The 27,247-nt window shown below is 49.5% G+C and overlaps 3 protein-coding genes across 4 annotated transcripts; 2 read left to right on the top strand and 1 right to left on the bottom strand.

Moving 5' to 3' along the window:
• Positions 1–206: 206 nt before the first annotated feature.
• LOC129593333 (CWF19-like protein 1) lies at positions 207–3,424 on the top strand. Of its 2 annotated transcripts, XM_055489589.1 has the most exons (12): positions 207–238; positions 306–371; positions 511–595; positions 710–785; positions 855–956; positions 1,028–1,248; positions 1,332–1,532; positions 1,689–1,941; positions 2,008–2,087; positions 2,148–2,471; positions 2,648–2,748; positions 2,860–3,424. In XM_055489589.1, the coding sequence occupies exons 2-12, from the start codon at positions 352–354 to the stop codon at positions 2,999–3,001; spliced, it is 1,605 nt and encodes a 534-aa protein (XP_055345564.1). In that variant the 5' UTR covers positions 207–238; positions 306–351; the 3' UTR covers positions 3,002–3,424. The 2 variants fall into 2 exon arrangements, with proteins under 2 accessions (XP_055345564.1, XP_055345563.1); XM_055489588.1 differs by lacking the exons at positions 207–238; positions 306–371 and having other exon boundaries at positions 488–595.
• Positions 3,425–4,836: 1,412 nt separating this feature from the next.
• On the top strand, positions 4,837–8,202 carry LOC129593332 (uncharacterized). The gene is made up of 7 exons (XM_055489587.1): positions 4,837–5,629; positions 6,086–6,417; positions 6,484–6,620; positions 6,692–6,842; positions 6,901–7,354; positions 7,422–7,611; positions 7,672–8,202. The coding sequence occupies exons 1-7, from the start codon at positions 5,308–5,310 to the stop codon at positions 7,784–7,786; spliced, it is 1,701 nt and encodes a 566-aa protein (XP_055345562.1). The 5' UTR covers positions 4,837–5,307; the 3' UTR covers positions 7,787–8,202.
• A 341-nt stretch (positions 8,203–8,543) lies between these two features.
• LOC129593331 (prolow-density lipoprotein receptor-related protein 1-like) lies at positions 8,544–25,871 on the bottom strand. The gene is made up of 55 exons (XM_055489586.1): positions 25,321–25,871; positions 24,908–25,048; positions 24,617–24,705; positions 24,441–24,560; positions 24,328–24,379; positions 24,135–24,266; positions 23,957–24,070; positions 23,765–23,896; positions 23,552–23,683; positions 23,333–23,491; positions 23,120–23,274; positions 23,001–23,058; positions 22,854–22,942; positions 22,677–22,792; positions 22,328–22,504; positions 22,106–22,253; positions 21,943–22,039; positions 21,744–21,872; positions 21,430–21,654; positions 21,163–21,370; positions 20,629–21,098; positions 20,388–20,560; positions 20,163–20,256; positions 19,905–20,039; positions 19,708–19,837; positions 19,358–19,524; positions 19,160–19,277; positions 18,934–19,058; positions 18,635–18,796; positions 18,341–18,574; positions 18,012–18,198; positions 17,703–17,907; positions 17,161–17,611; positions 16,976–17,101; positions 16,763–16,839; positions 16,507–16,630; positions 16,174–16,449; positions 15,768–15,867; positions 15,639–15,697; positions 15,495–15,577; positions 15,239–15,418; positions 14,458–15,172; positions 13,816–14,393; positions 13,655–13,730; positions 13,430–13,557; positions 11,819–13,366; positions 11,333–11,735; positions 11,087–11,266; positions 10,822–11,029; positions 10,512–10,736; positions 10,214–10,453; positions 9,820–10,145; positions 9,633–9,726; positions 9,461–9,574; positions 8,544–9,396 (listed from the first exon to the last, which is right to left on the bottom strand). Exons 1-55 carry the CDS (start codon positions 25,466–25,468, stop codon positions 8,901–8,903), a joined length of 11,628 nt encoding a protein of 3,875 aa, XP_055345561.1. The 5' UTR covers positions 25,469–25,871; the 3' UTR covers positions 8,544–8,900.
• Between the last annotated feature and the right edge of the window lie 1,376 nt (positions 25,872–27,247).

Consider the following 27,247-nt stretch of genomic DNA (forward strand, 5'->3'; position numbering starts at 1 on the left):
TAGAGTATTATAGTTTTAATATATTGATTATGTGGAATAGCCGTGCATTGAAGTGCCTGGCGAAAATCTTTCGATTGGTCGGTTTATTTAGAAATTAAATAAACCGACCAATCGAAAGATTTTCGCCAGGCAGCTTCAATTCGGCACGGCTGGCAGCTTGTTTTCGCAATCGCGTCACTGTAAACAGTCACTGCAGTGGTGTGGTGAGAAAAAAATTTATTTGGCAGTACACAATACAGTAAGTACTTGATTAATTTTTTAAAATACTGTAGTAATCGTAACATTGATGGTTGAATATTTGGTAGAAGTCTTAATCGACGGAACACAGGAGAACATCAATCCGCGACCAGCATGGCGGGAAACGTGAAAATGTGAGTGAAGTGAGCTTTCTATTTTGGCCATTTCAGTACTGTTCAGTCTGTTTTACTGTGCTGTCCTTGTGAGTGGCGTTGGAAGTTTAGTGGAAACAATATAACGTCTAAAAATTATGTCTAAATGGCTGTTACACAGATTGGTGGTGGGCGACGTGGAGGGACGGTTCGCCACGGTCTTCTCCAAGATTAACGCGCTGCACAAGAAGAACGGACCGTTTGAGGTACTGCGTATACTATGCTAAGTCACACTGAAATTGTGACTGAATATCTCCACTGCAACTCTTGTGAGTGCTGTTGTCGTTGTGGAGCTGTGCTGAAAGGGAGTGTGTTGACAGGCGGTCTTCTGCGTGGGCAACTTCTTCGGCGACGACAACAGTGAATGGAGCCAGGTGCAGCAGTGTAGTTTGCAAAGTAAGTGTGACCAGGCAGCGTCAACTGTTGCCGTCCGCTTTGCGAAGACAGCCCTTACCTGTCTTACAGTCAACGTTGCCACCTATATTCTCGGTCCGATTTTCGCTGAGCACGTGCGCTTCTACGCGCAGCAGGAGGCGGGCGATTTGGCGCCCAACCTGACGTATCTCGGTGAGTGAGTCATGCTGCCGGTCGCGACTGGACCGTTGTTTTGATTTGAGCGGTTGAATGGTTTGCGGCAGGACAGCGCGGAATCTTCACCTTCGGTTGCGGCCTGAAGGTGGCCTACCTCAGCGGGAAGGAAGCCGCCGATCCCAGCAGCAGCGACGCCAGTGCCATTTCCTTCAACCAGCAGAGTGTCGAAGAGGTAGCCACCCTGGCCGGCGGCAACACCTGTCCCGGCGTCGATCTCCTCCTCACCTCGCAATGGCCCGCCGGTGTCGAAAAACTGGCGGGGCAAACGGTAAGGAGTGTCCGCTTCTAGCTGTGTTTGCGTGGAGAATGGGAAATTACAGTTTTTAGTAAGTATTTGTTGATGTCGTATAGAGCGTCGACTCGGCACAAATTGGATCGGGCTTAATTGCCCAGCTGGCACAGGCCATCAAGCCGCGCTACCATTTCGCCGGACTGACCGGGGTCTTCTATGAACGCCTGCCTTATCGCAACCACCAAGTGCTCGCCGAGTCCGCCGTTCATGTTACGCGCTTCGTCGGGCTGGCCAGTGCCGCAGCGCCTGCAAATCAGCGGGTACGTTTTCGATAATTTGTTTAAAAAACATGCTGTAAATAAATGCTTTGCATTGCTGCATGGTTACTACCTGCTTACATGTCTATCATAGGTGTGCTGCTGTCTTTTCCTCCAATCAAATAATATTTGCCGTTGAATAATCAGATATGGTTGCAGTTTCTGTACGCCTTCAACGTTATTCCAATGGCGAAGATCTCCATGGCCGAGTTGCGGCGGCAACCGGAACAGAGCACTCCCTGTCCGTACGAGCGGAAGGTGTTGGCCACTAAGAAGGAGAAAATGGAAGACGTGGTCAGTCGGCAGTACTTCTACGACGTGCTTTCTGGTCCGGCTCATGGAGGCAAGAGGAAGCATGACGCCGGCGACCGGTTTGGGGGAGGCAAGCGCGAGCGCCGCCAACACGATCAACGTAAGCGCATCTGCCTGGTAGTATCGCTTATTAATGTTATGCTACAGTAGAAGTTTTGTATTATAGAGGAAGAGGAGTCTTCATGTTGGTTTTGTCTCAGTTCGCCACAGGTGGAGAAACATCTGGTTGTCAGTGTCGGTCTACACGTGAGCATTGTGCTTGCTTCCTTAGCTTTAAAACTGTTAAAATGCTTTCTGTCACGGTAGACGTATGTGGCTTTGGCAAAAGGCGGGCTCAACGCCGAGCACGTTCTCATTTTGCCCATCACCCACCTCCGCTCCACGCCGGAGCTGGATGACGACGCGGTGGACGAGTTGGAGCGCTACAAAAAGGCCCTCGTGCGCTTCTTTGCGCAGCAGAACAAGTCCACCGTCTTCTTCGAGCGCAACTATAAGTCGAAGCACATGCAGCTGCAAGTGGTAGCCGTGCCCAGGCGGGAGCCCGAGAAGATCAAGGAGCTCTTCCTGCAGCGGGCCGAAGAGAACCAGCTGAAGCTGACGGAGATTCCCTCCCGCTCCGACCTCAGACAGGTGATGCAAGAATGACAGAAATTTTTCTGTTTTTGTCCAGAACAGCTCTGCATATCGAGAATCGCTGTGTTACTGGTGTGGCCACTGCAACGATATGCCGTGTGTTGTTCGCCTGTACCACGTCCAAAAAATATTAGTTTAATATGATTCTGTATGTTAGAGTATGTTGATTGCAGATCATGAAGCCGGGCCAGACGTTCTTCTTCGCTGAGTTTGACGATGGCAGCAAGCTGCTGTACAAGATTGATAAGAAGGGCTTTCCCTTGCAGTTTGGCCGGTGAGTATCATTTTTCCCTCAGCAGCATTACGTGAACAGTGGCGACTGGCTCTGCATCTGTGGTGCGTTACTGAAATACAGTGTACTGCAAAAGTGACATGTGTTGGTTAGGGATGTGTTAGCCGGTCGGGCGATATTAAACGTCCCGGAGCGGCTGGAGTGGCGCGAGTGCCAGATCAGCAGGACGGAAGAAGAAGCCAACGCTGCTGCTTTCAAGTCGGCTTTCCGGCCCTACGATTTTAATTTCGAATAGCCCAGCCGGGAAGAAGCACAGTGGATCATCGATCTCTGTAAGAGTGGGATCCCACCGATGCCTTCGTCTTGCGGCGGCTGAGACCAGATTCTCTTAATTAACTGGCCTCCGATTGCTGCTCAAACGTCAGTCGAATCCAAGAAGACCAGAAGCAGCAGTACTTGTTGGTTACGGTGATCTTGATTTTCTTTCCGACCGCTATAACCAGTTAAGATGAATTTTTAAAAAAAGAAAGTCTCTTAACGCCGGGACGCTTTAAAACTATGGGCAGTTATTGCTTCGGTTTTGTATTACCTCAAATCTGTATCAGTGTGACTCATTTCTGTTCATAGTTGTAACACTGCAAAGCACCGGCTGCTTTTCATTATTGCCGTTCTTCTGTCCGGATTCATTTGTACATAAACAGTGATGATAAGCTGATAACCATGAGTTAGTAGTGAAGAAGTTTATCATACCACTAGAAGTGTAACACCGCAACAGCTATGGCAACACCTGTACAAAACTTTCTTTTGAAGAGTGAATTACGCGGTTGCAACGTTCTACGCTGGCCGCAGCCCATCCAATCGGAATCGATACAGCTGTATAGATATTCATTTACACTATCACTTTAATACGTACTTAGTATTGTAAAGATTGTGGGACTACTGTAATGCTCAAGACGTTATCGGTTATGCAGCACAAGGATACTAACCGATAGACATGCATTGCCATTATGCACGCATAGTCGGCATAGATGGAACTTTATGGTTAGTTCGGCCTTATCGTCGTTGATAGCGTATTGTGCAATAAAAATAGCAGCAATTGTGCTATATTAGTTAGGCTCAAAATTCAGTCATGAAGATTTCAGCGAAGGAAATCTGTGACACACGCTTAAAAAAATCGAACTTTGAACCTTAACAAACATCAAATAACTGCACGGCAATGATGCATCACATATCTGCATCGAGCGGGCAATTTTGGGAGCGCAAAAACATGCGATATTTTGCTTTACGGTGTGCTTTCTTTCTAGTCTGCAACTTTCTTTGCCGTTTGCACCTTACTGCTGCCTATATATTGCCTATCGAATTCAGTGCTTCAAATTAATTAAAAAAGATACTGTAATTAACGATTAATTTAAAACAGTTAATTAACGGTCGAGTTGCAAGTTAATAAACGCCAGCCGGTCAGCGAATTGATCAATACTCTGCACGCAATTTATCCGCAAAATTTTTAATTCTAATGAACCCGTAATTAATTAATTATTTTAATTAGACATTGTAACACGTCGTGGTAACTTATAAGTTCTGTTAGAGACTTATGCGCCCTACGCGCACTTTCTGGTTTACGCTACCAGAATGTGTTTGGATGAGCAATTAACACTAATTATAATGTTATTAATTAGTTATTACGATTCTGCACGTAGCAGTGTCGATGATGCCCGATAGGCGTTAGCATTATTTATTAATGGATAATTATTGAAGTGTACAGTTACGGTATATCGTAGTGAAATGTAAGCATTAAAATGTGTGCATATGAGTTTGTATGAGAAATATCCAAATTGGCGACTTTTACGCTCGAATATGCTACTCTCGAGTAGCTTTTTCTAGAGCAACATTTACGAATATTTGGGGCGTGGATAGAAACGTGCAAAAGCCACATCATCGCAATATGGACCAGTTATGAGCGCTTATCTTATCTCGTGCGTTACTCAGCTTTTGCAGAAATCTCACAATTGCCAGGATTTACTAAATTTTCAGCCTATTTTGAACCGGACTATTGAAATAGCAGCAATTTCCCGAAAGCGACAGCAAAATTAATATTTTTGTAAGATCTGGCACCAACCAATGCTGGTGGAAGTTCTGTAAAAGCTACGAAATCTGTCACGCGAGGCGGCCAGCTTATCGCTTTCACAGCGACGCGACAGCCAGTCACTGCGCAGAATGGGCGTGTCTGCGCTGTGGTCAAAGCAGCCGCCGCGCCGACCCAACAGTGTCTGTCGCCAGCACTATTGATAAAAAGGCGCTGACGTACGTACGTGTGCACAATGCCAATGCTGAATGAGTGGAGAATACAGAGAGAGCGCCGACCAGAACGATGTGGTCAGATAGAGAGACAGAGACAAACCGATCAGCAGCCCACTGGCAAAACGCAATGCATACCAGTGTGGCTAAATCTAATCGCTAATCAGTACACGGTATTCAGTGGCACAGTTTCAAAGCAGCTGCACTGCATCGAAGTTGATTGAGCACAGTTATCGGTTGCGGGTGTTGTTGGGGTTTCTTTCTGTTTATTTGCTAATATTATCATGTTTTTGTTGCACATTGAGAATGAGTGAAAAAGGGAACGGACAGCGCAGTGCCACGGAGGAGGAACTGTGCTTGAAACTGGAGCAGAGTGTTCTGGATGCGGAAGCGCCTGATCGTGAGGACGGCGAAGAAGAGGAGTGTGTGTCGCCAGTCAGCGAGTTGGAGTGCGATGAGGCTGGAGGGGAAAGCATGGCTGACGTGCAACTGGCCAGCAGCAGCAGCAACGCTCAGGCTGTCTTGCGCCAGCAGTGTCGGCGCTGGACGGCGGCGCTGAAGAACGTCCTGGACGACGACGCGGGACGACGGCTCTTCCACCACTACCTGTACACGCAGGCCGCCACAGGTACGCCACAGTCTGCAAGTGATCTCACAAGTCGGCTTGTGTGTGCAGTGTGCTGGCGCCGACCATCATTGGCGGCTGGCTTTGCTATTATGATCTCATTTGGCAACGAATGCATGAATCTTTTGCGGTGCCGCCGTAAAGTTTTCATCAGTTCGATCAGTGCTTTAGTAATAAGCATCTGCATCTCCCTTAAATCACCGTTCATTATCATTGCATATACTTGCTTTGCATGTACATTGTTTTTTCTAAATTATTATTAACGGGATAATGCCAATGTGCATGTACTGATCATAATTATTAATCTCATGCATTTGAATGACTGCAACTAGCACTGTAATGGGACGCGATTTGAGATATTTTGCTATTTTAAACTGCATGATAATGTGGTATACGGCTGTTGTGATTGAATGGGTGCGTATTGAATGAACGTCTGGAGTGAATGCTCATTGTGTGCAGGTGATGCCGCGGCCGTGCGGGAGCAGGCGGCCTGGTTGTTCTTCCTGGCCTGTGCCCAGTTAAAGGCCGAAACCGACCCCTCCGAGCAGCAGCGCCGTGCTCGCGCCATCTTCGAGCGTTTTGTGCGTGGCCCGCCGACGTCGGAGACGGTCAGTCTGCTGCACCCCACCGAGACGGAACTGCTGCGCCGCTTCCACGATCCCGACCGCGATGTGGACGACGTGCGGCGCGTCTTCGAGGCGGCACAGCGCGAGTGCAGAAGTCTGCTGGAGTGGAGCTGCTTCCCCGCTTTCAGGCAGTCCGCCTTCCTCCGCAATTGGATGCTGCAGCGTGTGAGCATCCATTTGATCCTGGATGTTGTCAGTAAAGGGTAACGATGTGGTGTTTTCATCTTGCAGGGTGTGCGTCCGGAGGAGATCTTGCCAACGGGCACGGTTGCGGCGGATACGTCACCAACCAGCGATTATGTCGTGCAGGGAGCCAGTGGTCGACGATCGCAGGCAAGTGCGCCAGCTGCCGGTAGCGCCCCTGCTAGGTGAGGCTACTCGTTCGTATTGCGTTAAGAATCTCGGGATGATACATTTGGCTGATTGTGATTGCTTGCAGTCAGTTGGAGCAGGGACGCAGGCGCCCACCAAGAGAACTCAGCGGTTACGCAATAACGATGATGGGTGATGACGGGATGACGCCGCGGGAGCGGCTGCGACCGGACGAGCTCTACCGCGACATGCGCGATGTGCCCCCGCCCCGACCGTCGGTACGGCGTTGTTGTTGAAGCATTAATGCATTGTCTGGTAGGTGCTACGTTGCTACAGGTACGGATGCCTGGCAGCGCCGCCCCTCCCGTTCCACCCCGCGCCCCGGATCCCCAGAGAAAGGCGGCCGCGCTGCAGCAACTTGAAAGTGTGAAACAGCGCTGTCTGCCATACTTACAGCGCCACCACTCTCAGGACTCCCATGACGTCCTCCTGGCCCATGCTGACCGTACCGGCTCACCACCGGAGGGCGCCGGCAACGATGCGCAGTGGAATGCCAGTTCTCCAGCAGCTCAGCGGACGGAGACCAGCCGCCCTGGGCCCAATCAGCGCTCTGCGTGGATGGCCAGCGTAAGTGCCCAGATGCAACAGCGCTCACAGCCCTGCACCACCGACTCCGGCCTGGGACGTAGCTCTGCCAGCGAGGCTTCTCGCGTACCGCCCACGCTGGGGCAACAGCGGCCAGTGCGCAGGGAGCAGCCTGTTAATCCGCGTCCTAACTATCCGTTTGTCGGTAAGTACTTAGTAAAGCGTCGATTAGTCTGGCCATATTGATACAGTAGCTATATTTTATTATGCAGGCGGCACAGCAGCAGCAGGAGTGCCGCGGGACGAGGTGTCGGTGATGTGGAAGCGCGACATGAACGGCGAGTGGTTCTCCACTAAGTATACGCGGCCGGTGATGGGTGGGCCCAACTGGCATCGAGAGATCCGCTTCGGCGACATCCGGCCGCTTCTGCCTGTAAAATTCCTGCAGGATCCCGCCGCCAAGTATGACGAGCGAGTAAATGTCAGAAACCGTTCAGACTAATCGGTGTATGTTGTTTACAGGTTCTACTGCAAGTCGTGTGGTCCTCGCGGCAACGAAAAGGTGTGGGAAGAGATGCTAGATTTAATGACGCCGGTGCCGCTGTTCCAGGGTCAAATCCTCCTCGTTATCATGTGAATGCAGGGTATAACCGGCTTACACCCGATGCAGCTCCACGTGGATGCCATCCTCTTTGGTGTCAGTCCAGTGCCACAAGCTTTTACATTGGCTGTGATGAGCGTCATGTCCTTACGTGTGCGCTGAAGTGCACCGTCGATATTCCAGAATTATATCATAATATTGTTTTCACCTTTTCTGCTCGTCTGTGTTCACAGTAATTTTTGTCATGGAGCCTCTGCTAACTGACTGATCTGTATGGTCAGCTTATGTGATGGTGTGCTTCTTCCTTGCAATTGTTGTAGACCTCTGAATCCTGGGACCACTTTCTGTACAGTTTTTACACAGATTTTGACTACATCGCTATGTAGCGAACGTGAAATTTTGTATGAGAGCATTTATTTCTGGAAGATGAATGATTTACAAAATAAACAATATGTATGCTAAATCTAGGTACGTATGCTAGTACTGTATACGTATTGCTGGTTATGGCGTCTTGTATGTATGACTAACTGGTACTTACTGAGTTACTGGCAGGCTGAAACCTGAAATCTATTTCTTCACAAAACCATTTCGGTTGTGAATACAAATAACTGTTTAACTTCATCGGCCGTGAACAAGTTTTAATGGAGTTTATAATGTAAGTGCCCGTTGGACAGCGTTATATCTATATGCAATAAATTGTTGAAGAGGCAAAGATCCATGTGATGTCCACTGAGAACTCGCTAGCAACAGTTTCCAGTGATTATATTCAGCTAAGTTTTGTACAGAGTAAGTGCAACATTAGGCATTTTTATTTGAGAGTTTTCCACAAACGCGAAGCAAGCACGCATTCTGCAGCCGCGTCAACCGGTTACATCAAATTTGGAATGTCGCCAATTTCGACTACAATTACGTGGAAAGCAGGTTCAAACTCAAAAAACAAAAACAACATCAAACCAGTAAAAACAAAAAAAAACTAGATCTAAAAGCAGTTGAAAGATAAAAGAAACCAAGAGGGGCAAGAAGCTGCAGAAGACTATGCTAATGGAAGCCCAAATCACTGGCCAGCCGATGGGTCCATCGATCAATCGCTGAAGTTTAGCTGCCTCGGCACCAGCTGTGAGATTAACGTTCTCAATTGCAAGAAGAGAACTCATGCGAGCGCGTGGCGATGCGGCTGACCGCGTGCCACTGCCGCTAGCCCGACCACGTCCAACTCCTCATCCTGCAGCAGCAGGCCGGCCTTCTCCGTGTCACTATTGCCCGGCCGGCCGCCGCCCCCACCGCGGAAGACATGCGACTCGTAGATGGGATTGGCAAAAGCCGCCTTGTCGGGATGCAACACGTCCTGCTCGTCCAGGATGTCATCGCCGTCTTTGAGATACATGGGATTACTAATCGCTGCCTGCATGCCGCCTCCACCACCCTCGGGCATATCCTCCATGAGAATGTGCCGGAAGGCCTTGGCCTGCTGTCGACGGCGCCAACCTACGCACAATCCGACCGCCAACAACAGAAGCAGCACCACAATCATCACGGGGTAAACGATCACCGCCGCCGAGCCTTCTTCGCCCTTCGCGGCTTCCTCAGCGGCGTCCACGTCCGACAGGGTCGACTGACACTGTGCGCCCATGAAGGCGCTTGGGCATCTACAGCGATGCACTCATACTACACCCAGAAATTCTCTGAACTGCAACAGAACGAACAGCTTACAAGCAAGTGGGATCATCGGACTCCGCTCCCGGCAGACATGTACCGCCGTTCTCGCAATAGTCCACGCATTTCTCATGAGTCTCGCAGCGCTCACCCAGCCAGCCCACCGGACAACTGCAATACTCATACTTCGAAGGTTTTTTCATGGCGAAATACCCAAAAAGTTTCTTACTCGCAGCGGAAATTGGTCACCTCGTCCTTAACACATTTTGCTCCGTTTAGACACTGCAGTGCGTAGCAGTTCAACGCTTTTTCGCACAGTGTCCCTGCAAGCGTGCCCGAATGTAATTCCACAAACAACCAGTTAAGAACGCGTAGGACATCCTGACAAAAGGCGCGAAGAACAAAAACCAACCTACCACTGAATCCAGGAGGGCAAATGCATTTGTTGACCTGTCGGCCGTCTACCTTGACCAGGGGCCCGCAGGTGGCGTTATGCCGGCACGCGCAATTTTCGTCCACTTCGCAGCGCAGACCACTGCGCCCCGGAGGGCAGTTGCAGCGTGGTGGGACACCATGAATGCAATTTCCGCTCGCGCAATACGCCTGGCACAGATCCTTCTGACAGCGCTGTCCCGTGAAACCGATGCTGCAATTACACCGCGGTTTGCCGCCGGTGATGTGGCACGTGCCATCGTTCTCACACTTGAACGACTGGCACTCTTCGCAGCGATCCCCAGTGAATCTGCTGACAAAAGGAATGATTATCACTGAGAATCGTCTACCGATATGGAATCAAAAGGCTAAACGCACTCTTCCAGGCATCGGCATTTTTCCGCGCCGCTGGTGCTGTCTACATAACAGATACCGCCGTTCAAACAGCGTCCGCAGGGGCCCTCGCCCCATTCGCATTGATCTCCCGTGAACCCTAAATCACACTGGCAATAGGCGCGTCCGTCTTCGCCTTTGAAACAGCGACCACCGTTTTTGCACAGCTTGTCACACTGGTCCACCGGCTTCTCGCACTGCTGGCCGCTCCACCCGCTAAGACATCTGTGAATGCAGAACAAATTAATTTCCATTCCAGAAAGGAACACTGTGATGCACTGACTGGCAGTGGATCTGGCTGTCCGGACCGAGGCTGCAGGTGCCATTGTTCTTGCAGTGTGTCGAGCAAAGGTTGCTCTGACAGCGCTCTCCCGCGAAGGGCATCTTACAGCGGCAGCGTGGGACGGTGGTATTGCCCTGTTCGTCGAAGTAGCAGGCGCCGTTGTTGTAGCAGTATGTGGCGCACTTGCTCACGGCACACGTCGGTCCAGAATACTCAGCGCTGCATCTGCATTACGCAAAAACAAATAATAATCCATAAAACATTTAAAAAATGCAACAAAGAGACTAGAAAAGGAAACTCGTTCGCTTACCGACAAACAAATCCATTACCAGATAACAACTGCAGACATTTGCCGCCGTTCTGACAGGGCGGAATGCAGTTGCCGGGCGTGGCTTCACATCGTCTATTCTGTTCATTGAAGATGGAGTAACCCGGACAGACGCACTTATATCCAGCTGGCGGCTCAGGCACGCAGACGCGCTGCCCTTCGCAGGGATTGGATTGGCAAAGCGCCGGCACTAATCAGAGTCAAACACTCAGCTGCTGCAAAAAGGCCGCCAGAAAGCACGACTTACACTGGCGATTTTGTTTGTGCTCCTGCACAATGAGCAATCGCGCTGGCCTCCGCAATCCCTTGGCTAGCAGAGTGGCATTGCCGGCACCCCACTTGTTAATCTTGAAGACGCTATGACTGGAGTACGTCGATACGTACAGTTCATCCTCGAAGACGTCGATGCCATAGGGCTTCTCTTTTTCTGCTCACAGAAACCACATCAGTGATCACAACAGTCCCGTCCATCAAAAGTTTAAAAAAATCTTACCAAAGAGGGAGTGCTTGATAGAGCGCCGGTCCCTTCCCTCCAACGTGATGGTCTCAACCGATCCCGTTTTCGGATCGGCCCAGTACAGACGCCGGTTGGCGTAATCAATGGCCATTCCCGTTGGGTAACGCAGGCTCGCTTGCGCCAACACGCGCCGATCACTACCGTCGTAGCGCGCGCGTTCGATGCGCGGTCGCCCGGAGACGTCGCTCCAGAAGACGTAACCGGATTCCGGATCTACCACCAGATTGTACGGGTCCGACAATTCACTGGACACCACCGGACTGCGCAGAGATCCGTTCAAGAGAGCCGTCTCGATGTGCTTACTGTGCCCATCAACCCAGAAGAGCCGCTTGTTGACCCAATCCACAGCCACTCCGCGTGGCTCCACAACGTTCGATACCTATGAACAAAAATTAATCTAAATATCCAGATGGTTATCTTAAGCCTCCAGCAATGCAAAGTGCAAAGGACAAAATAACATGCCAAGATCATCGGTTTGCTGTGGTCAAAATCGGCTCGTTCTTTCCTTCGTTTGGGCACCGTCTGCCGGAAGATGCCATGATTGTCGCGGCTGCTCCAGTAGAGCACCGCGTCATTTCCCGACAAGATCTCCACATCCATAAAGGTCATCCGCTCCTCCTTAAAGGCCATTAGCGGCCGATAGTCCGCGCGTCGGTGATACGGATCCAGCCGGGTCAGTTGGCTGTGCTCGGACACCAGCAGATAGGCAGCGGCTCCCTCGGCGACACAAGTCTTATTTCTGCCGTGCATCAGCATTCGATATCCGCCATCGCAAATACAGTTGAAGCTGTCACCGTTATTGTCCCAAGCACAGCGCTGCGAGCACAGCCCGTGGCGATCACAGGGATTTTCTTGATCAGGGCACGCCTCCTCGTCGCTGCCGTCACCACAATTATCAACCCCGTCGCACAATACCTTCTCTGACTGCAGACAGCGTCCATTAGCACAGCGATACCGACACTGATGACCCGGGCAATACAACTCATCCGATCCATCAGCACAGTCTTTTCGGCCGTCGCACTGCTGCCACGGCAGAATGCACAATCCACTGGCGCAGCGAAACCGATCGGCGAAGCAGGGGAAACGCGCACACAGCCCAGGTTCCTCGTCGCTACCGTCGCCGCAGTCGTTATCGCCGTCACACAACCACGTTTTGGTAATGCAGCGTTTGTTTTTGCAGGTGTGCTCATCGGGTGCACACGTGTAGGCACAGTTGTTCTCATCAGAAGCGTCTGGACAATCGATCACCCCGTCGCACTTCCACTTGGCTTGCACGCAGCCACTGCCATCGCGGCACGCTGTATAGCCTTCGGCGCAGGGCGATGTGCAGTTCAGCTCATCGCTGCCATCCTGACAGTCCGCCTCACCATCACACTGGAACTTGGCATCAATACAATGTCCGTCGCAAGCCACTTCGTTGGAGCCGCAGTTCATCTCCGGCTCGTAGCATTGCGCTTCGTCTGAGTTGTCGCCGCAGTCGTCCTCGTCGTCGCAGACCCATTTGCGCGAAATACAGCGGCTGTTGTTGCAGGTAAAGAAGGAAGTGGTATCGCAGTTCCCGGGCAGAAGACAGGCGTGCGGCCACTCATCAGACCCGTCCGAACAGTCATTGATGCCGTCGCAGCGGCGCGCCTCTTCGATACACTGTCGGTTGGCACAGCGGAAACTGTCGTTGCGTCCACAGGGCAGCATCGTACAGTTGATAGCCGGCATTTCGTCACTGCTGTCCGTGCAGTCGCCCACTCCGTCACATACCTTTTCGGAACCAATACACTGTCCGGTGCCGCACTGGAAGCGCAGCGGCGGCATGCAGTGCTTAGGCACGAGGCTTCCGCTGATGTTCCTAGTGCAGTTCGCTTCATCTTCGCCTAGTCTGCAATCCGGACGACCGTCGCAGCGCATGGACATGGGAATGCAATGGTTAGACTGTGCGCACTTGAACTGGCTAGACAAGCAGCGATAAGAAGGACAATCGACCACCGAGCCGTCCTCGTCGCTTCCGTCAGCGCACTTAAAACGTTACAACCAACACATATGTCAGTTTAAACAAATAATTTCTAACAGACTGCGCACCTGTTTTATGCCGTCACATATTGCCGTCGGATGTAGACAGCCTTTGCCGTCCACACACTGAAATTCGCCGGGTGTGCAGCCAAATCGATCTCCACAGTTGAACCCGTTCACTTGCTCGTCGCTTCCATCTGCAAGAATATGATATAGCAAGTTTGGACAGTAGTATTTTACGGCGTCCCGTAACAAACAATGCGTACGGCTGCAAATGCCTTAAATTAAGCATACCTCCGCAGTCGTCTTGGCCGTCACACACCCACCATTTCGGAATGCATTTAAAGGTTTGGAGACATACAAACTGCGCCTACAGCGATTAGAAAATACCTTTAGCATCCATCATCTGTTAGCGGTGCTTTTAAGCAACGACACACTCAAACGGCGCAACGTACCTGTGAACAATTGGCCGCGCACGTTTTCATATCCCGCTGCAGTGCAAAGCTCTCAGGACAGGCACAAACCTTACCAACCGGTCTCTGGCTGCTATTGGTAGGTTTAAGCAGGCACAGATTGCTGCAGCCGCCGCCTTTGGCGCAGGGATTTGGGCCGAATGCCAGTGCAGCCTGTCGGAAGGGGTGGAACACCTGCAGATCCATGGGACGATGCGAGGACGCTGACACTAGCACAGTCATATTGCGGCCGGTGAACTTGTGCGCCCGATGGATCTGTTTACTCTCCCAGTCAGTCCAGTACAGGAAATCCTCAAAGACACTCATCGCGAAGACGTGACCCAGTCGCTCCGTCGGCGTCTGGCTCTGCGAGTTACTACGAATGCGACGGCGGTTCTGCAGGTTCAAATCAGCCATTGCGATATAATCCAGATGCGCGTCTGCCCAGAAGAGTGTGTTGGTAACATAGTCGATGGTTAATGCATTAGGCCAGAACAGCTCCGTACGGTCCAAAATGAGCCGAAAGGGCGGCGATCCGCCATCCATGGCCATTTTTCCAATATGGGCGTTCGTTCCCCAGTCTACAAAAGAAGTCTTCTTTCAAATCATATATCAGCAAACGCCCCCACAATCGCTGCGACGTACCTGACCAGTAAAGGTAACCATGGTGCGGATCAACAACAAGCGCCCGGGGCTCGTGCAGGCCCTCCTTAAGCAGAATCTTTCGCCAGCCGCCGTCAAAGTTGGATACTTCAATGGTGTCACTACCCTTGTCGCACCAGTACAGGTTCTTCCCGATCCAGTCGACCGCCATTCCGTCGGGGTTGGACAACGAGGAAGAGTGCAGAACCTTCACCTCGGGAAGGTGCGAAGCGTTGTGCTGATTAAGGCACAGTCGATTGATGGTGCTGCCGGTTGGCAGGACATCCGACCAGAAGACACACTGACTGTCCCAGTCAAAATCCACAGCCACCGCACTGGACAGGTTGCCGGCCAGCAGTCGCCCGCCTACCTGCGCAGTATCGCCCCGCAGTAACACAGTACGTACAGAATGGCGCACGGTATACAGCATGTTGGGCGTCACATCGGAGCTGGCCTTACACAGACGGCCGGAGTCGATGGCGGTGTAGTTGTGAGCGCAGACACAGCGATAGCTGCCGATGGTGTTGTAGCAGAAGTGGCTACATGGGAAGCGCAGGCACTCGTTCTCATCCACGCATTGTCCGCTGCGGTTGCTCATCACGTAGCCCTGCGAGCAGTTACACCCGTATCCGATCCGCTTTTCTATGCACACGCCGTGCGGCCCGCAAGGGTTGGACTGACAATCGTCCTGGTCGCATCCCACTTCATCGCTCAGGTCCTGTCACAGCGCACAAATACAGTCAGCCAATAATGATACTTCCGCCTTTTTAATCCCAATACTTACCCCGCAGTCGTCAGCGTTGTCGCATACTAGAGATTCGTTCAAGCACTTTGCGTTATTGCAGCGAAATTCCGCAGGTGCGCACTGCGTGCTGTCGGCATCCGTTGTTACCGCACTGGTGTTCGCAATGCGCCGCACATCACACATTTCCTTAATTTCATCTGTAGAATCTCCGCAGTCATTCTGCAAAGCAACAATGTGGACAGCTTCAGTCAAGTTTGGAAGCTACGTTTAACAATGCTAAATCAAGGTCTTTTACCAGGCCATCACAAATAAATTCCCCTGGAATGCAGCGATTGTTTCTGCAGCGGAATTCGTTCATTGCGCACCTCGACATGCCTTCTGCAAGTAGCATTTAATTTTTCATTTTGCAAAATTGTACAAGAGTTACCAGCCGGCTTACCGCATCCTTCTGTCTCATCGGATGTATCATTTTTGCCGCAGTCACTGTCACCATCGCATCTGTGCAGGAAATCAAAAATTAACCAGTCTCTGTCAGCAGCGACACCGGCAGTATTCATGGAACGCATACCTCCAGTCTGCCGGAATACAAAGGCCGGATGTTAGGCAGCGAAACTCACTGTCGGAACAGTTGGTCTTCTGGCACACCTCGACTGCTTCGTCACTCCCACCTGCGATGGAATCAGCACTTATATATTGTTTAAATACTCCGATTATGCCTTGACATTTAAAATGCACTTAAAGCAACCGCAAACAACTGCAATGAAACACGATGTCATTAAAAAAGCGCCATTACTATTCGCCTGCAACCGGCATCGCCTTCACGGCTCACATCGTGCCAGTATCGGTAAGGGCGATGTGGAAACGTGTACGTCACTGTGCTAAAGAGCTTGGCCTTGCTTTTCATCACGGACAGATGTGTCCCATCCCGTGATATGCGCCGATCTTCTTGACCGGATACCGTAATTCTCACTCACCAGGACATTCCGGCACACCGTCGCACTTCCAGACGGAAGGTATGCAGGATCCATCGGAACACTGGAAGGAGTTGGGTGGACACTGGCTGCTGCAATTGAGCTCATCCGATTTATCGTGACAGTCGGGCTCGCCATCACAGCGCCAGCCCGGCGGAATGCAACCTTGTCCGGTACTGCAGCGGAACCAGTCGTTGCTGCAGACCATCGACGGGGCCGCAGTGATGGCTGTCGTGCAGTTCTGCTCGTCAAAGTTGTCTCCGCAGTCATTGTCACCATCTGTCAGGAACATAACAAACCTTATAACCAAGCAAAAACATCTGCTGCGTTACATACCGCAAAGCCATTCCGGCAAATAGCACATCGACGAGTGCGGGCACGGGAGCATCTGTCGTCCATCCGGGGTGGTTTCGCAGTCTTTACCGGCGCAGCCGATTTCATCGCTGCTGTCCCCACAGTCCTGAAAGCCAAGACAACACCCGTTGGTCAATGATAACAGTTGAATCTTCCGTAGCGAAAAATTAAAAACATCGCACACTGTGATGCTGGCCCAAATCAATGAAGTAATTCGGCTATACAATTACAAACTGACCTGTTCTCCGTCGCAATGGTACTCGTTTTTTATGCATTCTCCGGTTGTCTTGCATTTGAACTCACTTTCATTGCACACTATTTAATGTCAGAAACAAGTCAGCAAGAGCAGCTCAGGATCAATTCTGATCGACAGCCACAAGCGGATGCATTAAAGCCTAAGGTTACCTAACTCGGCACTTCACGCTGCTTCTAAAAGTAATCTTCAGCTTACCGCAATCGCGTTCATCTGATCCATCACCACACTCATCGCGTCGATTACAGCGCAGATTGTCGGGAATGCACCTCCTCGTTGTTTTACAAGCAAAAAATCCAGCAGAAACAGGGCAAACCCGGTATTCTGTCGAACATTTTGCATGCCCTTGAATGATTTTTGCAACAAACCAAAATAAATCTTACTGCAGTAGTCGACGTTTTCATCGGCCCCATCCTGACAATGTCGTCGGCTGTCGCAAGTCAGCAACAGCGGGATGCATTGGCCATTGGATGGGCACTTGAACTGATCCGGTGGGCAACGCATCGGTCCGGCGTCACACGTCCCGTTGGGCAGCAGGGTGGCATTGTTGAAACAGTGACAGACAACGCCGGTGCCGTTCTCTGTGGGCACGCACATGTCTGAGCAGTTGCCGTTGTTCACGAAGCACGGATTCATCCGGCAGTCCTGACTGCTGTTGGCCACAGCTACGATGCCCATCGGCTGCCGTCCTAGGCCTTCGCGAATCTTCACCACGTCCAGACCGGTGTGCTTGTTGGCGCGTACGATGGCCCGCAGAATCCAGTCAGTCCAATAGATGTGCTCGCCAAAGACAGCCAATGCGAACGGATGTCTCACGTTTTCCCATAAAAGCACCTTCATCGGAGATTGCAAACCGTTCACTATTTTGGCACTGTTTACAGGAAAGATGAACGCGATGCAATAACATTTCTGTGCCATCACTGACCTTCCTGTCTCTGCCATCAAAACGGCAGCGTTCAATTTTGTCTAGCAAGGCATCGGCCCAAAACAGGTACTGACTACGATGGTCGATGGTTATGGCATTTGGCGTTTTAATGTCCGTATCAATGATGTCCTCCAGTTGGCGACCATCGAAACCGGCTCTCTGGATGCTCGGTCGATCTTTATTCCAATTTGTCCAGTACAACATTCTACATGACAACAAAAGAGAATCCTTGCGAAAGCGATCAAATGGCCAATTACATCAATTAATTCAATTGTCTAGAACTATAAAAGATGGAAGATTGTAACTTACTCTCTGCAGGCATCCAAAGCCAGATTACGCAGCTTATCCCCAACTGTCAACTGGATAACGCGCTGAGGTGAAGATGAACGGCCAGACCGACCAACCGACATGCGGAAAATGGAGGCATTGTTATAGCTGGTCCAGTATAAATTCGATGTCATGGAATCAAAAGCCAACCCTTCCGCAGAATGGATTCCTAAACAGTTTGCAAAATCATAACTGTCACTTGTCTGACATACGTAAGCTGCTGACTACCGGTAAGAATATATACGAGTCTGAGAAGGTATGCACAAGCAAAACAAATTGCAAAGGCACGAAAATGCCATACAATTTCATACCAGATGCCATAATGCGAAAGTCCGTTCCGTTAAAGAAAACACTGCCGATCTCGCCCCGCTGGATATCACTATAGAAGAGCCGAGAATTGGCAAAATCAAAACCCAAACCGATGACATTGAGCATGAACGATGAGTTGCTGATGGGCGGCAGCGGATCATTCTTGTTCAGCTCGCCGGTCAGCGGGGCACTCTCCACACTCCGGCCACGCGAGTACAGCAGAAAGGACGAATGGACTGCGGAAGAACATCATACTGCAGAAGCCGTCTCTGTCTCATAATGAATTGTTAACTTACTGTCGCAACTCTGTCCGTCCGGCGCTAAAAGTCCGTGAGCACAAGCACACTGGACCCCTGCAGACTTCACGGATGATGGACTCTTCGACTCAGGCAATGTATTCCCGATGAAGAAACACAGCTCTTCACAGCCTCCATTATTAACAGCACACGGATTGCTACCTGCAAAGATAACCAACAATCCAGATCGACGGTTTATATCACGAAGTACAAACCGAATAAACGCGGCAGTATAAACAGTGGATTTGTGCATCCGCTATTAACTGGCCGTTCCAAAATGAAAATCACATCAAGTGTACCTTTTTGACGATCTTTACTGAAAATAACCAGGTCATTGACAGTTGCATTGAGATCTTGACGCACCACGGTTGCCGAGCGTAGATCAGCCTTATCCGCACGGTAAATTACTCCTTTTTGGTTGTTTCTGTAAATTATTGCTCAGTCACTAAGATCGCTATCAGTTCTCCGGCAACCGGCAGGCTGTCGCCTCGGACCGGCTCAACCAGTAAAAGAGTTTCGACGTACTTATCAGTCCAGTACAAATACTGCTGGAAAACAGCTAAGGCAGATGGGCTACCGGGCAGAGATTGTTCAACAGCACTGATCAAACTAATTCGACCGGAGAAGTCCAGGTTTGCCCGTCCTAAAGGAAGACAACTTCCGGGTCCTCTTTTACATTAGTAACATCGTATCGTTCGCACAAAAAAAACTGAATTAACCTACCAATGAGATGTGCTAGGGCGTCGCACCAGTAAATGTGCCCCAGTTCATAATCCACCGTCATGTCCGTGATCCGCCCGGACAACGTCAGACTGAACCGGCCACTTCCGTCCAAGAAAGCCCGCTCGATGCGGGGCCGGGTGGCGGCGTTGTCGCTCCAGAATAAGTAGCTAAACGTGGCCAAGTACAGATATAACCAATCAGGCAACCACCCAGCAGGACAATCAAACACATTCTGACGAACAAGAGCATGCAGGAAGGAGTGTCATGCAGTAAGTAGGTTCATCAACCAAACGCCACAACTGTCAGCAACCGGATCGTTGACGTTCGCATGCAGCACAACATGGTCCTACCCTTTGGCGGGATGAACCGCGATGGCTTTGGGTTGGTCCACTTTGTCGTACACCACGACATATCTGGAGGAGCCGTTTAAGCGGGCTACTTCGATACTTTTTCCTGCCGGATTGGTCCAGTAGATGTTACCTGTGAATGAATACAATTCATCACTGCACTTTACCAAGCGAAAATCAGGGACGTTTCGGTGTTATACCGGCTATCCAGTCCAGCGCAATATCTTCGACGGAAGTGATTCCTTCCTGTAGGATCACTTGCCGGCCCGTCAAATCACGTCGTATGCGGTTTAGCGTCGACAATTTGGGATCAACCCAGTAGATATACGAGTTCTCTTCAAAACAAATTTGACCGGTTAGGATCACCGCAGATGCACTTAACTAGGAGTGCAGCTACAAGGCAGCTCTGCCGAGTAAAAAGTTTTAAGTGAGTGATAGATGTACGAAAACAAACGCACCGGCCTCAAAATCCAACGCAGCAGCCAAAGTGATTCTCGATAAGGGCGGTAGAAGCTTCTCGGTTTGACTGATGTCCAGACTTATGCCATGAATCTGCATTGGAATGGCGCTTGTAGAGTTGAACACATAATTTTCATTGCAGCTTCACACATCCCCGGTAGGTCAACAATACTACTGTAATTTTTATTTGTCAACGTATCGATACCAAACCAAAACACACGCACCTGATTTCCCATTGAAAACAACAAAGTGGAGTTAATGGGCATACACGCTGTTGGCTGACCATCCTGTGAATGAAAGACATAACCGACGGTGCAGTTGCAGGTTCTGCCAGAAACAAATGACGGCAGACACAGTTGGGAGCAGCCACCGTTTCTTTCCGAACAAGCGTTGGACCCTTTAATCAATAATAACAGCTCCTTAGAAAACTATACTCTGTTAAATAAAAACACAGGCAATGCTTACCAGTTTGCACCTGCGGACTGAACATCTTCAAGCTGACGACGGGCAGATTATTGGACCGGATAACGGTGAAGTTCATGTCCGCCAAACGCAGTACCCCCACCGACAACTGCGGATGCCCCAACGCAATCAACAGACTATCGTCGTAATATGCAATCGCTAAGGGATTGCTCAGCTGCACAGCCGACAACGCCTCCACTTGTGGACACCGCCCTCGTGTCGCCTCCGCATGCAATGTCGGCAACCGGCAGAACTGAATCTCTTCCTCCACACGGCTGATCCAGTACAGAAAACCCTGTCGCTTCCCGTATCCAAAGGTCAGACACCGTGGGAAATTGACGCCGCGAGCACCGGCGATCTTGGAGCCAGAAATGCTAGATGCCTCGTCAATGAACACTCGCCGAGCGTCTCCGTTCATAGCTGACAGTTCAATGCGGTGCTTAGCGAACCCGATATCAGCCCAAACCATTGCACTGTGCAAAACACCACAAAACGCATTCAATCAATAAAAACAGAGATCAAAACGGAGCTACCAACCCAGTAACAGAATCGACGGCAACGGATATAGGTGTTTTGATTCCATCTTTTACTAGAGTCTTCCGAAACTCTCCAGAAAGCGTAGACACAACGATTTCGCCCGATGTCGATGCTATACTCAGTTTTCCAGCAGTGTAATCAGCGGAAAATGTGGTATAAATGTTTCGTGAAATCCAGTCAATGGCAATATCAGTCGGACGAGGCGTTCCTGCACAACCAGCCAGTTAGAGAAACAACTTCACGAACAGAACACAGAGAAAATGTCACCAGGTGAGTCAATAATGGTTTCGATAGAAGTTCCGTTGAGAAAGCCGCGTACGACGGTCTTGGCCTTGGTCTCCACCCAATAAACGCTGTCCGTCTGAACGTCGACTTCCATACTGGTGGCATTCTGCACGTTGATCACGGCCGGGATAAAGTTGTGATAGCTAGCATCAAGGGTGACGCCACGAATCTCCGTGCTAGCTGAGAAGACCATGAAGGTCCGAAAATCTGTAGAAACGATTACCATAAAGGCAACACCAACGGCGCTTTCTCTCTGATGGAAAATCTATCAGTTAGCGAGCCCAGCCTGTACTTACGCTGACACTGTGTCGTGCTGCCTTCCACAAATTTGGTCAAATGCGGGCACACACAACGCGCAGTTCCTCCCAGTCCAATTACGCACAAATGGGAGCACCCGCCGTTTTGATTCGCACACGGGTTGCTCACTAAAACGTTCGAATGATGCACTAGAACGAAAGCAGCTGGCTGATATTTACCAGGAGAACTACAACTAACCTTTGGGCTGAAGGGAGGAATGCATTACGTGCAGGTCGAAAGGCTGTGTTGTCACCTGCACAACAGTCTCGATATTTGATCCATTCCACTTATTGGCCTGCCAAAGCATAAGTTCAGATTTTGCGGTAATTAAATCAGAAAGTTATTCAAACGGGCGACTGACTTTGTGGATAGCGTTGGTTCTCCAGTCGGTCCAGAAAACGTGCGAACCATACACAGCCAACGCAAAAGGATGCTGAATAAAATCTCCACCCCGCAGAATTTCGCGGAGATCGTGCCCGTCAATGTCCACGGTATAAATAGCATCCGAACTATGGGCAAAGTGTCTCAGAGACAGCACGAGTCCGCTATACGTACAATGCACGTAGATATTACGCCTACTCACTAGGCGTCAATCCAGTAAACCCGATGCGGCCGCATTTCCAGATCCATAGCCAAGCCGTTTGGCCAGCGGCCTCCCTTTACGCTGCTGACATTGACCAGGACGCTGCGATTTTCCCCAGCCATCGACGCTCGCTCGATTCTGGGAAACTCAGGATCCCAATCACTCCAAAACAGCCACCTACGCAATTAATCCACATCTCATACCGTAAATAACACACAAATAACACACACAAATAACACACAAAAAACAAATAACATACATCTCATTCCGTAAATAACACACAAGTTATGCATACCGCCAGCACATGGTATCACAGCTACAGTGTACCGAGACAGACGTTAGGCCTCACCCTTCTTGTGGATCCAAGGCGATAGCGCGGGGATTGTGCATGCTACCGGCAATGATGGTTCCGCGACGCTGGCCGTTTAATTTCGATACTTCGATCTGGTCCAGAGTGCTTTCCACCTTAGCGAGAAAAATATACAATACTACCGCAGTCCATGTTGCTGATAGCCATTGAGCGTACCCAGTAGAGATTTTTAGCCACATAGTCGACGGCGATACCTTCGGCCGTCGGTATAGAATTTTCCACTACCGTTTGGATATTGAAAACGGCTGCAATTTACGAAATCATTACAGAATATCGACAAAGCCCTACAGCAGTGATGCAGACCTGAATCAACAAGGCTGCCGGAGAAGATCTTGTCGTCAACAACATCCGTCCAGAATATCTGAAGCGGTTTAATTGTTGTTATTGAAGGAAATCCGACTGAACCCTACTTTATTTTCTACCTGCTGGCGATCGCCGTCCCCAGTGTCATAGAGAAAGTCAATAGCGATGGTGTTGCGCAGAGAAGGCACCAGAACCGGCTGGATGTCTGGCTCGCGCAGGTTGAGCATGCGTATCTCGTGTCGGCTGGAGAATATCAGATAGGCGCTGCGGTTGTCTAATAGCAACAGCAGCTGTAAAAAAAATCTCCGAAGTAAAATGTTTGTGCAACATACCAACGCTATCGCATGTGAACTTGTCCTGCGCCAACTTGAACCCGGGGTAGCAATCACACACATAGCCGGTGCCCGTTGCCAGCGAGGCGCACTTCTGACTGCAACGGCCCCACAGCCAGGGATTGGAGCGGCCATCCGTGTCGGGACAGCCTTCCTTTTCTGTCAGTTAAACCATGCGAATTACCAATTTTTATTCGATCAGTCGTTACTACGTCATACTTATGCAAGTGCGACTGTCTTCCGGATCCAAAGCGTAGCCAGCCGGACACAAGCATGTGAGTGTACCGTCGGGCAGCGGCTGGCAAGTGCCATTAATACAGGTGTCGATGTGGGCAGTACACTGTTTGTTATCTACAAAAACACAGGAACCATTCACACATCGAAATCTACTCGTACTGCAAGTATATAATCAGTAAACAACAAATCTCTTACAGCACTGCGGGCCCTCATCACTGTGGTCGTCGCAGTGGAAAGTCCCATCGCAAAACTTGTTCAAAGGCACACATAATCGCTCTTTGCTGCCACAAAGGCGCTCGTCGGGTTGACACTTCAATGCCTTTGTTTCTAAAGTGCAAGAAACAAGTGTTTTTAAATCAAACAAGTACTTCCGGTACGTGGTGTTACCGCAGCCCTTTTCGTCGGAGCCGTCTAAACAATCCACACTTCCGTCGCAGCGCCACTCTTTGAAAATGCAGCGCGAACGATCCTCACATGCAAACTCCTTTTCCTTATCACAGCCTACAACGCAGAATAAGGCACCGATCTATATGCAGTCCATCACTGCCACGCGCAGAACACGTACCGCAGCCAAGCTCATCGCTGCCGTCTTCGCAATCTATGAATGCGTTGCAGATTTTACTTTTATTAATGCACGCTCCATCCCTGCATCGGAAGTCGGTTGCGGCGCACTGGGTGCTCGGACTACCAGAGTCCCCTGTAGAGAGCACAACCACCACATCAAGCATCTTTTCGTCTATACTTACACACTCGCTTACCGCAGCCAATCTCGTCCCGTCCATCGATGCAATCATACACACCATCACATTGCTTAAAACAGAAGAGTTTTCTAATAGATAAACAGATACCGGGGACCTGCAGCTAAACATACCTTCGTTAAAGGAAAACAGGAAGAAGTTTTGGCATTAGCAGGACAGAAGAAGTCCCGGTCTTTGTGGCAAGTGTTGCTGCAGTTGAGCAAGTTTTCGTCGGAAGAGTCGCGGCAATCAGCCTACAACGCACATCGTCCAGTAAATACTGTCATATAACGCTGGACGCTTTACTTACCCGACCGTCGCATATATACTGTAAAGGGATGCATCGACCGTTGGCGCAACGAAATTCCACAATGGTGCAAGGTCGATCCCGGACAGCCACTGCAAAGCAGAAAAACACGGGATGAATCTCGCTAAGATAAAAATGTTTTACCGACAATGCAGCAGCAGCTACTACTGCTAGTGACATAAAGTCGTTACTGTCTCGGTATCGGCAGCATAACCGCACGCATTTCTTGGATGCACGTCTCTCATCGGTATCTGAGTAACAGAGATAATCCGATAGTTATCAGGCGCGACTTACCACACGACGCAGGTTCATCCGCGCCGTCTTGGCAGTCCGCAATGCCATCACAGACGTAATTCTTTGGTATGCACGCCCGCCCACCATCGCAGCTTATCTCCGTGTTCCCATTGCACGTCGACTGTGCAGCGTGGGAATCGCCTGCAAAGTACAAACAACCAAAATAAACCCCAAAAATGCGTCGACGGCTGTGTTATCCTAGAAAAGGCGTTTTACGCAAAGACCGACAAAACTGAGAAATGACTTCAAATGAAAGTCCAATTAAACATTTTGGCCAAACTCCCAAGAGAAATCCCCCAAAAGGGTGATGTGCCCAGAAATTTCAAAGTGCGAATATTTCCTGCTGTATTAATTTTAAATACGGTAGGGTTGCGGGGAAGCAGCCAGCATGCAAAGAGAAGTAAAGCACCTACCAATTACTGCGGACACATCCGCGCGGGGAGTGTGGGTAGAAGCAAGGGATCCGGGGGACAGGACACCAAACAGCAAGAGGAAGACTGCAGTAATACTGTTGCAATTGCGGGCAAGACGAACGCTGCTCGCACACGCAGGGGCCTCCATTGCGCCGTCTTATTCTGCGTGGTGGCGGCTGGGGCGACGGATTCAGACAGCGCTTACTTCACAATACATGACACTCTCATAATCGCGTTACCATTCCGATGAAGTTCCATCTGTTGTGCTAGGACGTCTCGTCTCGCAATGGTTAGGGAAAGAAAAGATGGGCCAGCATGCAATCAAAACATTCACTTCGGAAGCTCGGGCTATCCATCCGCGGGCATCCACTCAGTGTTCAGGCATGACCCCACACGGGGCACATTTTCATAAGCCCTGCACTCATATCAACAGAATCCAGATTCCAGAAAATCTGAATTTTTCATAATCAGTCTAAACCTATATTTTCGGAAAAAGATACAAATAATAGAACCCACTAAGGCCTAGGCCACTACTGACTACTGCTTGTAAATTTGCAGCAAGCTTAATTTTTATTTTTTAGCACCTCCGAGTAGCATAACGGGAATGTAAAAGTTTGTAACTGCCACCCGAGGCTTGAAATTGGCTAGTGGCCACTACTCTATGCAAGAATGGCCGGGCTAGCGCTTCAGTGTAACACTTCGACTGCCAGCGGCTGCTCCCAAGAAACAAGTGGGATAACTTGAGGTCGTTGTTGTCTTTGAAAGATTACCGCCTGTCTCGTCCTATATACCTATTATTGTATGTAAATAAAATATATTACATATACAGTGCATAATTACATATACTGAAGTATCTGCATGCCCGTCCACGTGCGCCTTCTGTTGGTAGCTTAGAATTTAAATTGTTTTACTGACTGATTAATCAGCAGTTTAATCATGCGCCTCTGCAGGCTGTGCTTGTATTTCGTTATATTGATAAAAACCTTAATTTTTGAAGTTTTTTCAGGTAGACACGGTATATTTATATAGATATGTCATCATCCACTGTCTCCGACTTGAAGTTATACTTGCACAGTAATAAACTGAACTGTTACTTACTGCTACAATACCGTAATGAGAAATACGAGTATCATTGTGAAAAACATAAGTACAGTATATACAGCTTGTCAATTACTAACGCAAGTAGCAAGTAGTCAAAGTAATGCAATTAGCAATAAGGACAAAGTATACAGCTTGTCAATTAGTCGCAGTGGCGATCTAATCGGTGTCGACCTATTTATTATTAATACATCTTGTTTATGTGCAAACACTGACTGCAGCACGATGCCAGAACCCAAGGTCAATGTTTTGATAAGAAATGTTTATGGTACGTCGGGTACAGTACGGGTAGGTACAATATACAGTACACACTGCATGCTAGCTGTATTGCACATCTTACAATAATAATTATTTTAATTATTAATTTTATAACCAGGGACCCAGGGTACATATAAGTAAGTACTGCAGCAGGTTATCACTATCGGCTTGTCTCGCAGTAATGAGGAGATTATAACGATTTCCTTCCAGGCACTTGCAAAACAAGATCACGCGCTCGCATTCTCCAGTGTAAAAATACATACAAGAACGTGTGTTCACCGGTTCGTCTTTTTGTACTGGTGAATTGTGCATTACAGTATCGTCAGCGTTTTTATAAATTCTTTTTAATTTTTATTATTATTATGATGCACGAGTATAACCGAGCGCAGTATTTTAACACAATTAAACACCGACGACCGACGAATACCCACCGTTTTGAAGAATACAGTACTATAGCACTTAATTTATACAATGTATTGAACTGTTCTTTCTATTTTACACAGTACTGTACTTTTGAGTTATGCCGTCAAAATAACGCAAGCATGCTCTGCTGCGCTTACCCGGAAATGCC

The sequence above is a fragment of the Paramacrobiotus metropolitanus genome, unplaced genomic scaffold (genome assembly GCF_019649055.1).
Source record: "Paramacrobiotus metropolitanus isolate TYO unplaced genomic scaffold, Prichtersi_v1.0 Parri_scaffold0000061, whole genome shotgun sequence".
In the NCBI taxonomy this organism is placed as follows: Eukaryota; Metazoa; Tardigrada; class Eutardigrada; order Parachela; family Macrobiotidae; genus Paramacrobiotus; species Paramacrobiotus metropolitanus.